Below are 15,082 nucleotides of genomic sequence, written 5' to 3'. Positions count from 1 at the left end.
GTTCCAAGTATGGTTCAACCTGTGAATGCTTGTTTAAAGTTGTGATTCCCATAATGGAACACAGAGTCCAGTATAATGCTCACTTTGATCACGTAAGCACACCATAAGACATGAAACCAATTAATGAAAAGTTTGACATTCCCCATTGAGAACGTTAAATGATTAACATTAACTCATTTTTCATTCTATTGGCTCATCAGCTATTAGAAAGGGTTCCATGAAAAAATATATCTCCATACATAGATTCTGAAGCTCTAAAAAGCTTCACAGATCCTTATCCAATAAATAGGATCATTTTAAAGTATCGCCAACTCATGCATTGGACAGCCCTATTATAAAATGATATACATGTACGTCAATTGATGGCTTTCACTGCGGACATGCATCCAGGATATATGGGCACACACAAAGGAGTTTGACAGAGGATGTGCTGGGCGAGGGAATGTGGATAATTCCGATGGGGAAGAAAAAGGTAGGCTTGACGTATGGTGATGGGCACTGCGATACTTAGTCATTAGCCTACATGGATTTCAGTATTCCCTGCTTTGGTAACCAACTTCTACCTCTGCATATAGTTATATCAATGAAACCCACTAATTTACACTGTCTATACACGATTATTCCTCCTCTCCATTAGATTGCTAAGGAAGGGAAGCACTTCACACTGAAACACACACAAGAAAGACAGTAAAAATGTATTTAGTCACAAATGGGGTTAAGAGCTGCAAGTACAGAAAATGCATATCAATACTGTAAAAAATTCTTAAGTTATCTAATAAATACCAGCTTTCTAATAGACTACTCAGGCACATACATTTGACTAGAAATTTACCCTGAAATCAAGAGCATATCAAACTTGACCCTACACACTTCACACACCCTCACATGACCACACACATCTCAAACTAAACACTGAAAGTGGGAATGTATAACATGCACAGAAGTAAAGACTCTTTCACTTTTCTGGTACATCACATTGGTTAAATTCATTGATACATCTGTCACAAAAATTGATATGTTTGACTTTCTAAGAATCATTAACATTCATTTCATTCATATTTTTAATGCAAACCTGAAGGAACTGAAAATAATCACACATTTAATGACTTCATTAATTCTGTTTCCAAAGTAGGAGACTAATGCCAATAGGCTGAAGACAAAATGCTAATACATATAGCGTCAATAAAGTGACAAGTAGTAGCCATTCAGCGAACTGAATTTCTTTAGTGAGGTTTTTCCGCATTAATTTACTGATGAAAATATTCACCATCTGAAAATTAGAAAAAAAAGTTATTTTAATGCCACATACTGCAATGAAAAGGGCTAATAAAACACTAAAGATATATATATATATATATATATATATATATATATATATATATATATATATATATATATACATACATACATATATATAATATATATATATATATACACACACACACACACACTTGTATATGTGTATATAAACGTGTGTGTATACATATGTTTATATATTATTTATTTCTGCATAATATTGAAAACAGGACAGTTTTACCATAATTTTTCACCAGCAAACCACAGAATGAGCAGTAATAAGTGACCACATTATAAATTACCTATTCTGAGCTATGCTACCGGCATTTTAATTGCAAATTGCCACAGAAGTTCAAGGCCCCTGGTTCGCATGCTTGACTGTTTAGTACATTCAAGATTCCATTTCCCTTCATAAATACGCTAACCAGAGTCCACTGAACATGATTCATAAACATTTATCCAGATATAAATGAAGGAATTACTATATGATAATGTTAGGTCCTACGATGAAAATAAAACCCTGCTTTTTCACAGCTACCCAACATTAGGTAATATAAAAGGTAAAAATACTTGGTAAGTAAAAATGAAATACTTGAATTGATGGTAACGAAGCTATTTGATTAATTCTAAGAGAAGACATTACACTCCTAATGCTAGTGTTTCATGCCCCTGCAGACTTACGTACTTATATTCAAGTACTTTCTTTGCTCATCTTGACTTATTTCTGTTATACTGTTTCATTAATGATTATAAAATACCAGAAATTATGTAGATGGTAAGGGGGGAGCACAATAAGTGCATCATTATGATGTCAGGGAAAGTAATGACTACACATTCTCGAAGTGTAAACAGGGTTTAAATGTATCAAATTGCAGCATTGGCCATATAAGATACTGAATTATTCTAAAACAATCCTTCCCCATTCATTATGGCATACTGATAACTTTGGTAAAATCTTGAAAATGCCTTGATTGTTCATAATGGTCTCAGAAGCTGTAATGTTATGTGCCACAAGGTACTCTTCAACATCAAAGCTAAGAAGTTATCAAAATTTTAAGTATCAATTTTCATGGAGAATTTTATGCTGTCTCACAGAAATTACCAAATCTATTTGAAAAGTGTTCCTTAAGCTGCAAGGCCATGTGATACCACAACCCATTTCATTCACTGATCAATGCAAGTAATGACCTTCAATTGAGCAAAATAGAGCCAAGACTCTTCCCACAGAAGGACATTCTGTCAACAATTACATCAACAGTTGCTCCATAACTATGTTAGTTAACAATATAATTACTAATAAAAGATGTACTTCACAGCACAAAAATTTCCAAGAGGACAAAATTCTATACTTCACATAAAATATTTTCTGCTGAATGCACGTCTCAGTGCGTAATCACTCAATAACTCCTTAAAAATCCAAGAGAGGGTGCTTATATGTAGTACCGGAAGAGGTTTGCTTTTAGTAAGCCTTATCTCCCACTACGCTGCTGTTAAGGTACCATCCATATCCTTCAAGTGGTTTCATTTCTATAGTCAATTGCAGCCCCACCCTTTTGTTTAATTAGAAATATGTAGAAAAAAGAGTCGCTAAAGGTGATCCAGCCACAAAGAAGGCGGGTATGGTGAAATTGGCTGACAAGGTGATAGCCACAGTTTTATGGGATGCACAAGGAAATACTAGGATAGGCTACTTGCAAAAAGGTTAAAAACAAACGATAAATGAAGAATAATACGCATCGTTATTGCATCGGTTGAGCAAAGAAATGAAGGAAAAACATCCTCATTTAGCAAGGATAAAAATTCTCTTCCATGAAGGCAATGCACAGTTGTAAACCTGTGCAGTATCAATGGCAAAAATCATGGAATTAAAGTTTGAATTATAACAAAACCACCGCATTTGACAGATTTGACCCCCAATGACATTTTTCAATTTCCAAACTGGGAACAAGCTCCACAGAAAACAATTCATGTCAAACAAGGAGGCCATTGCCAATACAGATGCCTACTTTGAGGACCTTCCGAAACCCAAGTTAAAGTAGGAGAACAACTGGGAAAAGTACATTGAGCTAAAAGGAGATTATGTTGGAAAAAAATGAAAATCCATCCAAGTAACTTATTTTTTCTATTTTTTCCTAAGGACTAACTAAACGACTTGCACATCAATAACTACATTTTTTACCACAATAGAAGTCTGAATGGTGGTCTCATTGCATTTGAATAAACAAGGGAGGGCAATTTATTTAAGACTGAACTTGGTTGGTTCAACTCATCGGCACCCTGATGATGAACAATTAAATGGTAATTTAGTGCATCCAGGGATATCCCCTGGTATTTGATCAGCGTAAACAAGAGAGTTAATTGAAGTGTACCACTTGCCTTTTTGGTTTTTCGGTTTCAAAGAACTGGCAGAATCTGACGACTTCCTGCAAGCTGCCATTACAGCCAATCCACTTGGTGGTGTCGATGGTGGTGTGCAAGAGAGAAGACGAAGAGGATCAGAGCACGACCTGGAGCGCAGTGTCTCCAGATGGGGATTAGAATGCATTGAAGTTGACCTGAGGCTGCAGTTTGACTTTGGGTGTGGCAGAGAAGCATGGAAGCACCAAGGTGAGGGGTGAGTTAGTAAACGGGTTCTCCGACACCGTGAATGTGATGGCGATGACGGTCGATTGGGAAGGACGGCAGCTGGCCCAGCTGCTACCACACCCCCCACTGACCCAGTAGACGACACACCAGAGTCATTGGACCCCGAAGAATCTCTGTTGGCACCATTGCCGGCACCTGCAGGCCTTCCAGGGTTAGCAGATGACCGCCTTACAATGTGCACCATATTATTTGCTGGAACATGAACCCGGTTCACTTCTGCTGGTGCCTGGCGGCAACTGGCAGAAGGTTCCATTAATTCCTCCGAACTGGTGGGTAAAATGTTCTCGTCATCTACAGATTTTCTGCTATCTGCACATGATTCTATCCCGGCACTCGGTGGGAGCTGGAGGGACACAGCAGACGCAGTCGTTGATGACACCACCGATGAGTTCAATGAAGTCGGCCCGGTTGACTGCAGATGTGGAGTGAGCTTTCCTTCCGATTGGGAATTCCCAGCCTTACCCCTCCGAGTGCATCCCGCCATCAAGTCCCGACATGTGCACGGATAATACCCGACCATTGAGTAGAGATCATCCGTGAGTAAGTTCCTCTGGGCTCTTCCTCCCAGCTGTCGATGAGGGAAATCCCAAATTGCCGAGAAGTTCTCTTCGGTCCTCGTGAGAGTCGGAGCAGAGCTGTGCCGCCACGTGTGGTACCTGGATTTGTGAGGCAGCAACCCATTCTCAAATTCCAGGCCAAAATTATGGAGGCTTGGGATGCTGGCCGCTTTTTCCGATATCCTTCCCAGAAAGAAAGACTTCTTTGGGGATTGGCCGGCACCCTCGACGTCTGCACTGCACGTTCCAGGTGGATTCTGAGCCATTGCACTTAGGTTTGAATAGATCTCACCTGAAGCAGTGCATGGTCTCGACTCATTCTCTCTCAATGGACACCAAAAGCTATGCCCACATTTTTTACAAAGTTTTACTCCATCCTTTTCATATAATAATCGGGACGAATGCTTGGAACTCTCACCAGCATAATAATTTCCATTTTGGTGGCTTCCTCCTCCAGGATCCCCATGGTCTGGAGTCACTCGGCACGCTGGCTGCCTATGGTCAGCATCCAGCTCGGATCGAACTAATACTTCCTTAACATTTTCATAATGCTCCAGTGATTGGGCAAAATTGAGATTCTCGTACAAGTTTGAACTCTTCTGGGCAGCCAGACCCAATTTCACATTTTGTCGATTTTCAGCTTTACCCATACGTACGGGCCAATTCTCCATGCAGCAGCTCGAGTCTGCATGGCAGCATGCTACGGAGCTTAACTGAGGTACTTCATTGGCATACGGATACTTATAAAAGTCAGAGAGGGACACTCCAACAGCAGCGCACTTGCTTCCATGAATTGCTTTGGCATCTAAGGCAGGAGGTGGCTCATTATTATCCAATGTTAAGGGGGAAGAAGATTGGGACTCTGCACACATGACGTGATGAGGCTTCTGAGTTAGGCCTTTCTCATTCGACGCCCGTCTGCCTTCAGCTTCTTTCGGCTCCTGTGCCAGACTGCCTGCAGCCGAGGTGCTGGTTGCATGGCCAGTGCAACAACAAGGTACGTGATGGAAACGCAATGGAATATCATAATTACTCGCTGCGGATGGATTACCACTGCCAGATACACTATTGGGATGCACGCCAGTGAGGGCCTCCTTCACTTTGCGTGGAGTGTCATAATGATCACAGTACGTGCCAGCTGCGGAATGAGTTGGATTCTCCTGATGGTAATGCACGGCTTTCTGATTCACTTCCTGAAATGTGAGAAAATAAATGCATTTCTCAATCAGAATGCCCGAACAAGTAATTTACAATGAATTTTTACCCACATTAACTTAAATAATAGCACCTATTACTTTTGTTTCTCAAACTTTGCATTGAAGGCATTACTCTCAAGTGAGTTTTGAACCTAATTACTAAAAGGTCATAACTATAAAATCAGATAACAAAGGTGGCTCAGATGATTTATTTTTGATATTTGCTATGTCTCGAGCATTATTGAAATTTTTTTGCTCCTGTAACTATTGTAGGTTGCAACATCACCAATAACATAAACATTTACTTTTTTCGAAGAATGTTAACAGAGACGTGATTTTAGTCTTTTCTGTCAGCCTTGGGCCAAAGTCAGACATAATTTCTTCCCTTACCTTTATAGAATAATGCAATTGGGAAAGCTATCGTTTACATTTTTAGAGCCATCCATGTTGCTATCATCATCCCTTCATCTTGGTTAGCCATGACATCTCCTCTGACTTGAAAGGATAAAGGAGAATAAGGGACACTTATTGCTGCATTTGGAACTCACTTCTGAGCCAGATTTTTACAAGAAGTTCTGAAACTAATGTTGTCATCTTGTTAAAACTTTTCTCCATTTCAATATCCTGCTTATTGAATACAGAAAATAAAGATTTTCTTTAGCTAACATCCTTGAACTATCAGTTAAAAATAACGCGGTCTACTCAAAATAAAATACTTGTCATGCACACTTCCACGAAAGAAAGAAGGAAGATGAAATACCCTACAGACGCCCATGACAGTGTGTTAAGGGACAGAAACTGCTCCATAAACACCTTGAAAACTGGGAACATTGTTTCATTTGATATGACCTGAAATGGTTTCCAAATCTCAAATGATGAACAGGCAAAACACACAGAAACTATAAAAAATCCAACCAGGTTAATTTTTCTGAGGTCTTCATCAAATAAGTATTTCGATAGAAAGGGAAACATTTTCACACATCTTACGATTTAAAAGCATGCTAATATAGCCATGAGAATCTTCTAACGAACTGATGGGCAATGTACATATTTTACAAAGTAGTCCTATGAGGTATGTAAATTTAATTGTCCAATCCAGCAAATTCACAGAATACGATAGAATTAATTCTAATTCTGAAGAGCATTATCATATTATTGATACTCAAAGTTTATTCGCACACAATTACTCATTTCTGCAAATTCAGCTTCTTTTCAAGTCATTGCTGACTTGTCAATCACTAACGAATTAAAGAAAAAGGAATCCTGGTCAAATGGAGTTACAGTATCCAGATTGAATGCATCAATATTTGAAAGAAAACAAAAAAACCATATCAGCAACCCGAGGAGCGGGGTCATCTCTCATGATTAGGGTGAACTCAGTTCATCAGATGGAGTCTATGTCAACTATTTCTGCTGAGTCCTTACAGCCTCAGAGGCAGGCCCCAACCGTCATAGGTCATACACGAAGGGCGCAGGTTGGATTCCTGCTTGACTAGGGTGCATTAATAAACAAGATTATAAGCTCATTACATACACAATCTCACACGAAAACATTCAGTAGTAGTAGCATTTAGGGGAGGCGACCGACAGCTAAGGTTATTTGCGCCATTAGGGATGGAAAGGAAAGGATTAAGGGTGGAGAGACACCTGGTGTCGGCATTAACCTTCACGAAAGGCGCCAAGGGGTCGGCAGCTTAACATTTCACCCCACACACAGCATACTCACTCCAAGTGCCCTCCACAAAGCACCTCAAGTAGGGATTGAGATTCCACTGAAAATAATTCGACGATGCCTGGATTCGAACCCGGGCCCTCTGGGTGGGAAGCCAGTACATTAGCCACCGCACCATCTTGCAGTGTATCCAAAACAGTGCCGATAACTAATTCAGTATTATGAATATCACATTTCGATTCTCTGCATAAGTGAACACTGATGTCAAAGCGAAGAAATCCAATTGTTCAGTTCTATTGGATACACATTGGCCAATTCCTTTGTCGCAGAGAATACAAAACTGGAAGCATGTAATATTTTTGTCAGAAATGAGTGTTCATTTAGGTATTTTTATTAAGAAAGTGATTTCTAAAGAAAGGTGTACAGAAATTGCAGCAAATGAGTTAACAAACGTGCAGAATATGGGAAACGTGACAATTGTGTGTTTATACAGATCCCCTGGAGGTGATGTTGACAATTTCTTTGTAAAATTTGAGCAGTTTGAGAAGTGTTCGGAAAAGTCTGTACGGATGGACTTCATGAATCAGCTCCATAACCAGAGAGACTACAACTTCTTCCAGAAGGATTGACCTTGTCGTCACTAATCTCCACTTCAAATGAAAATTCCCATGGGAAAATTATCACTCAAAGGTTGACAACTTGACTCAAACTCAAAGGATGTGGTGTGTAAGAAATATCAAAGGTATTACCCAATCAATAGCGCAAATTCTTCCCATGAGCAATTGTGTTAGATGTCATGGGATACCTTGTTTAACTAAAAGTGTGTAGATGATAGATATATAGATAGAGGTCTTTATTTGGGTGAAAGTGAGACCAAATGGTCCCTTCTTGTGTGCGCAAGAAATGTAAATTTATTTTACAAGAAGTGTAAATAACATCTTTGAACAATATCTTCCTAAAAGAATAGTTCCTGCGATGTGCTGTAATTAAACTAAGTGCTGGGTGACAGATTAGGTGAGTGCAGCCGGCAATGCATTTATGGTTTCATGTGCATTGGAAAAAGGTCAGGATGATCCGGGCTTCGTTAACTACTTCAGGAGCTCTAAAAAAGGGTTTCAAAAAGTATTCTTTTCTGCTTCATGCGAGGACATGATATGATAACAAAGTCATCAGCCAACCTGAGAATATCACTAAAATGTCATGGCAAGTAGTTAATAACATAACCGGGGGAAATGAACACAAGAGAGGAATTTTAACATTAAAAAATTAAGTTGGGATCAGTCTATATGGTCATTTAGCAGAGTGTGCAATTAATTACCTAAGTGATATGCCTATGAATAATAGATTAGAGTATAATAAAAGATTTTATGCATGGTTTCACCAGCATGCAACACCTTCCATGGTCCTCTTTGCCGCGACAGAGGATGAGGTCTTGAAAGGCATCATGAGTCTTAAAAGTAAACCAATAGTCCGAATTGATGATATCCCTACTATGATCATAAAAAATTGCTCTAAGGCGATAAGCAAACCCTTAACATCTATAATAAATGAGTACTTCACAAATGGTGAGTTTTCAGACTGTCTAAAATTAGCAAAGATAAAGTTTATTCATTTAAAAGGGTATGAGAATGATATTAAGAATTACCGACCCATGTTCTTATTGAGTAAAATTTTCTAAAATCTTTGAGTCCTTGATGAGAAACAGGTTTATGAAATATATCTTAAAAAATAAAATATCAAGCATGGAACGATTTGCATTCCATGAGGGAATAGGTACCAATTGACGCTCTTGTAAGTTTTCTAAAAAAGATAATGACTCCCAGAGACTCGAAGGAATACTCTTGTGGTGTTATCAGGGATCTTTCACTAGCATTTGATACAGTGGACCATGCTATGTTATGGGATCTGGGGAGTTGCCCATAAACGGCTTAAGTCATATTTAAAGGACAGGAACAGATGGTGGAGGTTTCTGCTATTGGGGTCAACAAAATTATGATAAATCACTTATCACCCATAGAAACAATAAGTGTCAAAGGTACCATAAGGAACCATTCTTGGGCCATTATTTTTTCTACTATATGTACATCAATGATTTGCCTAAATATATTGATAATAACAAAATAGTTCTGTATGCAGATGATACAACTCCAGTAAGATCCTTGTGGCAATGAGCCACAAGGACCTAACTTGTTGCAAGCTTAGCTTGATGGCTCATTATTGCTCTTGGAAAAATGGTTTACCACTAATAAACTATCTGTGAATGTACTAAAAACAAATTATGTTCAATTTAAAAAAAGAGGGAAAGTGCCTCAGACATCTTCCTAAAAGGCCAACCCTTAGAAAGGTACAAAGCACTAAGCATTTAGGTATGTCTATTGATGAGTCCCTAAACTGGGGGATCCATACCAAGGGCCTACGTTCCACTTTGTCAAGAAGTGGATTTATTCCACGAAATCTTACAAACATTGTCGATTTAAATTTACTGAAAATGATGAACCATGGTAACTTTCAGTCACATAAGAGCAATGGAATAATTTTTTTGGGAGCATCACCTGGCTTTCGTAGTTTTTATAATGCAAAAAAGATGTATTAGGCATGTAGCAAAAATACCCCCTAGGTAAACCTTATTTTTTAAAGAATTGAAAATTCTAACTTTATCTTGTCTGTAAATTTGTTACTTATGTATGTAAATTATGGATGATATGAAACAACAAATTACTGATGCTCAAGTACATGGGCATCATACTTGACGGAGGGCTGATGTACATTTGTTCTGCCACTTTTCTGCCATGTATAATAAAGAGACCCTTTCATGTGGCCATCAAAATTTTGTACTATCTGTCACTAGGAATGAAATTGGCTCCTTCTAGAGGCACATTTAAGAAATATCTCAAGCATTTCCTGATGGATACATGTTATTTTAGTGTGGAGAGTTTCTGGAGTCTTCGTAATACTGAAAGAGCTGATCGTTTGTTCTCCGACTTGTCTTATATTTTACTTTATGAAGTCCTGGGACCAATACGTATTATTATTTAAAAAACCTTCCACAGTCAATGTGTCACTGTGTGTCAGTACACTGTATATGCCTCCCAGAGGTAGGTCAGAGGACAGAGTTGCTTCAGAGGAGACTCTAGCTTGTTTAGAATAGCTAGAGTGCCTGAAGCAATCCAAATGTTTAGTTTAGTTTGCATATGTTGTTAACTGTGCCTGACATAATAAAGCACCCATTAGTAGAGAATACTTCCAAGGCTGATTATGGTAATTTGAATGTGAGAGATAGGGTAGAATGGAATAGCAGGAGATGTATGAAACAAAAGGTAAGGCAAATGGATGCCCTGTGTGTACCTGACACAATGCAGGGGGCACGAGGTTGCTTAAATTGATGGCAGACGTTTGGGATTGTGGTTTGGAAATGAGCACAAGGCAGTCAGTGTAAGCTGAATTCTGCACAAGAGGACTAATTTTCAAGTAAGAAAATATGACCCATTGTCTCATAGATTTCTTTAGGTAAGTATGAAAGTTGATATGCGATGGAAAGTGACAGTGGCTTGTTAATGCACCAATGGATGAGGCCACTGAAGGGTTGAAGATGCATACGGGTGACAATTAATATATATCTTGAATTGAGTGAGACCACGGTGAAGGTATGAGATAACACTAATTACTGGGTTGATTTCAGAAGAGATGATTCTAAATAAGTGGGAGGACCTTTGGCTCATTATCATGTGAATTAAATGATAGAAACTTGCAGAGTAAGTGCATGGTAAAAGGATTATTTGCCTCTAATGGTTGAACTATATGGCAAATCCATTCATCTGTATTTCAGAGTACGTGGTCTGCACAGTAAATGCGTGAACTGGTGATATCTGGTGGCCATGATGTGAACTATAGCCCCGCCCACTGGCGGTGCTAGTTGCCTTTTAACCCAATGAGCCGTCTGTGCTTGGCGGATTGTTGAGCTTTGCGTATGGTGCCAGTTATGTTAGTTTCTGTTGTCCTTTTGTTTACTGTAGTACTGTGAAGTACGGTAAAAGTTATCAAGAAATTACTGAAATGTTGACAGCTGTTTACGGTGATAATGCTCGGAAGAAAACATCCGCTTTCAAGTGGTCAGCATCGGCATTTTAAAGATGGCCTCCAAGACGCCACAGATAATGCAAGGCTGGGACGACCTTTAACCACCAGTGTTGACAACAGCATTGATCGTGTGCAGTCCCTCGTCCTTACTGTTCATCGAAAAACTGTCCGAATGATAGCTTATTTCAAAGAAATCAACAGTGCACACTATTTTAACCTAACATTTGTGTTTCAAAAAATGTGCAAAAATCTTGCCCCAGCTGCTGACGCCATATCAAAAGTTGAAAAGAGTTGAATGTGTTAATGACTAGCAAAATTAACTTGAAAACGATGCTGGATTTCTCAATAGGGTAATCACTGGTGACAAAACGTGTTTTTACAGGTATGTTATTGAACTACAATCGCTAAGCAAGGAGTGGTAAACAAAAGATGAGCATCGAATCAAAAAAATCAAGAGAAAGCCGATCGACAATCAAAGCCATGCTCCTGGTTTTCTTTGATGTCGACGGTGCTGCTCATCATGCATTTCTTCCCGAAGGGAAAAAGCAAATGCTGAGTTCTGCCATCCTACAGTTCTCCAGCGTTTGAGAGGTCGCATGCGTCGTGCGCAACCAAATTTGACTCAAGGCAATCGATGGATCCTTCGCCATGACAATGCACCAGCACATTCAGCATTGATTGCTTGCCAGTTTCTGGCAAAAAATTAATTCAATCACCATCCTTGATCACCATTCTCCTTATTTGCCAGATCTCGCCGGTTGCGAATTTTTCCTAATCCCAAAATGCAAAAATGTGATGAGAGGACATCACTGGAAAGATTTGGACAGAATAAAGAAAGGAAGACGAGAAAATTAAGAAGCTTAACTGCTGAGGACTTCTACGGGTGCTTTAAGCAGTGGAAAAGAAGATGGAATAAGTGCATGGCAACAAACAGAGTATTTTGAAGGGGATACAATCGATCTGGACTAAATTTTGCAAAATAAAGCTTTTATGGCCTCAGTTTGCATATTTATTGGACTGACCTCATACAAAAGCTTCAAGATTTGCAAGCAAGTTGTGATCAGAAGAATGAAAGGTGATGTCTGATGGAATGATGGTGTGAAAAATTCTCTGAATGGAGACAAATAGACATTAAAGTGGATGCCCGCAGCCGAAGATGATTGAGGCCAAAAGAGAGAATGCAACGTTTACTGAGCGAATAAGAATTAATGTAAAAATGGCATGAAAGAAAGTAAGGAAAGACTAAATGGCAGAAGAATACACGATAAGTAATGATTTTTGGGGAAATCTGATGTTTTGGCAATAAGTCAACCCTCCATCAGCCTTTGTAGATTTTTACCATTCTCCCAGTTTCACCTGCAAACTACCACAATTCGTGTGTTTGGCATGATGCAGAAGGCCCATTACAACATCAAAACGAGTTTGAACACTTGCATGTAACTTTTTACTCATTATTTGCAAAATGAGAAGGTTATCTCTCACAGAAAGATACATTAATCCATTAAGTAAAGCCTATGTTTACAGCTTATTTCACTGCGAACTTTACACAAATGTAAAACAGATTTCAATAATGACGATAAATATTTACAAAACATGCAATCAGCCTTAATTTTTGGCCACCTGGCATGACTTCCTACTAATGTCGGGCAGTGAAATACTCTGGAAACTAATTTTATACCACTCATTCGATGTAAATTTGAATCTTTCAGAATCTGTATAACAATTAGTTGAATAAAAGAGGTAATCAGTTATCCAACACTAAGCTCCATTGCATCAACCATCCATTCAGGGTATATAATTAAGGATCCTAAGGGTAAAAGGAGAACAGGAAGCACCCATTTGCTCATCAACAAACACCTACATTTAGAATCTTAACCAATAAAACTTACCGCAGCTGCATAGGAATGACTGGCAACATTTTTCGGGGTATCATAATTGTCGACTCCGTCTCCTGAACTCCTCGGCAAAATCGTGGCATGAGTGTGCTGATGCTTGGGGCAAACCAATGACGGTCCACCAGACACCCTGGGCAGACTGGATGATGCCACAGGCAAGGAAGTGTCCTCCACTGCAGCTAATGCCGTCGCACCAGCAGTTTGGCTCACCCTTGGCTTATCGTACCACGAGCAGGAGAGGGAGGAGCACGTCGAGTTGGAGGCCGTTGACGCGGAAGATGAAGATGAGGTCGATTTGGCTTGCGTGCAAGGAGTATAGCGTGCGGGGACCGAGTATTCACTCTCGCCCCCACTCCCCTGTGAGCAGAGGGAAGCACCATCGGCGGCTCCGCTGGCCCCCCCTCTCCCATCAACGTCTGTCATAAACCCTCCGTACACGTCCCTGGATGCCGCCTCACCACCGATGGCAGCCTCGTGGCCGTGAGCCGGAATGGTTGGCGATGCCGGGCCCGTGGGGATGGGGGTCCTGTGGGACATGTTGCAGTGGTGATGATGCAAGTGGTGATGCAAGTGGTGATGGAGTGAGAAGCACCAGTGCGAGGTAGATGGGGAGAAACACGACTCCATGGACGAATTCCACGCCCACGATTCGACGGCTGGCCTCGTGGTGGCCACCCTGCAGTTAGACATGCTGGAAGTAGCAACCCTCTCCGAGCACACTTCCCCCAGGCTCTGCACCAACCTTGAATTCGAGCTGCAGAGCACCGAGTGCTGGTCAGATATACCATCCCCATACCCAACATCAGATGCAATGGAATGCAAATGACGCTGAGGACTTTCTGCTGCTGCAAACAAGGGGTTCAAATGTATCAAGTTAAATGTATACTTTCAAGTGCATACTGTAAAAAATTAGAACACATTTCATCCATGTATAACAATGGGTACGACTGCTGTCAACCCAGGGAAATATTTACACTCGTCAGATCCCATAATCTCAAATCATTATACACAATTAGCGGTGGCATTAATCTATCTCTTACAAAACTTTTCCCACTGGACACCAATGGTTTTCAGCTACGAGAATATAATCATTCAAATTATGTGCTGGCACTTCATGGACATTCATCTTCAATAATGCGCACACATTTAATTTGCATGAGAAGACTAAGCTGCATTTGCATGCCTTTCGAATGCACTGCCCTACCTGAAAAATTGCGAATGTGAGGCCTGGATGAGGTGGGCGATGACTGCGAGGTGAGACTGAGCAGCCGCCCCTGGGACCCCAAGCGAAGGGCCTCGGCAATGACTTCACCAAGCCCTTCAGGGGTGGCCAACACGTGGACGCCTTCCCCTTTGCCACACCGAGAGCCACCCTCAAAGCAGAATCTGCCCCCATCAACCACACCATAACGCCTACAAAATCATAAGCAATGAGCTTGAAAAAGTTATCATGACATTATTTAAAAATGAGGTTGAGGTATTAAAATATGTACACATTTTATAACTAAAAACATACAAGTTAATAATATCCGAGTTAATATAACCCAAACATTTACTCTGCACTTGCAGAATGGGCATTATATAGATAGCCAATTTTGTACTATTCATTGATGTACATTGAAATATACATATTTGGAAAAATGATGAATGGATTTGTAAACAATTTAAAACTGAAGTTGATGCGCATGGATCAATCAACAGGAGCTATAATTAATGAAGAAATTGTGGTACACTGCTCATAAT

At 39.9% G+C, this 15,082-nt stretch overlaps 1 protein-coding gene across 3 annotated transcripts in view; it reads right to left on the bottom strand.

Moving 5' to 3' along the window:
• Positions 1 to 680: 680 nt before the first annotated feature.
• LOC139686993 (uncharacterized) overlaps positions 681 to 15,082 on the bottom strand; it is a 29,755-nt gene continuing 15,353 nt past the window's right edge. The window contains exons 6-9 of one of the 3 annotated variants that reach the window (XM_071584051.1): positions 14,544 to 14,752; positions 13,334 to 14,184; positions 3,673 to 5,692; positions 681 to 1,270 (exon numbers count right to left, since the gene is read on the bottom strand). In XM_071584051.1, the coding sequence (XP_071440152.1) occupies positions 1,248 to 1,270; positions 3,673 to 5,692; positions 13,334 to 14,184; positions 14,544 to 14,752 (3,103 nt within the window). In that variant the 3' untranslated portion in view covers positions 681 to 1,247. The remainder of the gene's footprint in view (positions 1,271 to 3,672; positions 5,693 to 13,333; positions 14,185 to 14,543; positions 14,753 to 15,082) is intronic. The other 2 variants (XM_071584052.1, XM_071584053.1) reach the window with 2 other exon arrangements.

This window comes from Hetaerina americana, unplaced genomic scaffold, assembly GCF_022747635.1.
Source record: "Hetaerina americana unplaced genomic scaffold, ioHetAmer1.1.p SCAF_16, whole genome shotgun sequence".
In the NCBI taxonomy this organism is placed as follows: Eukaryota; Metazoa; Arthropoda; class Insecta; order Odonata; family Calopterygidae; genus Hetaerina; species Hetaerina americana.
This window is presented reverse-complemented; position numbering and strand designations above follow the sequence as displayed.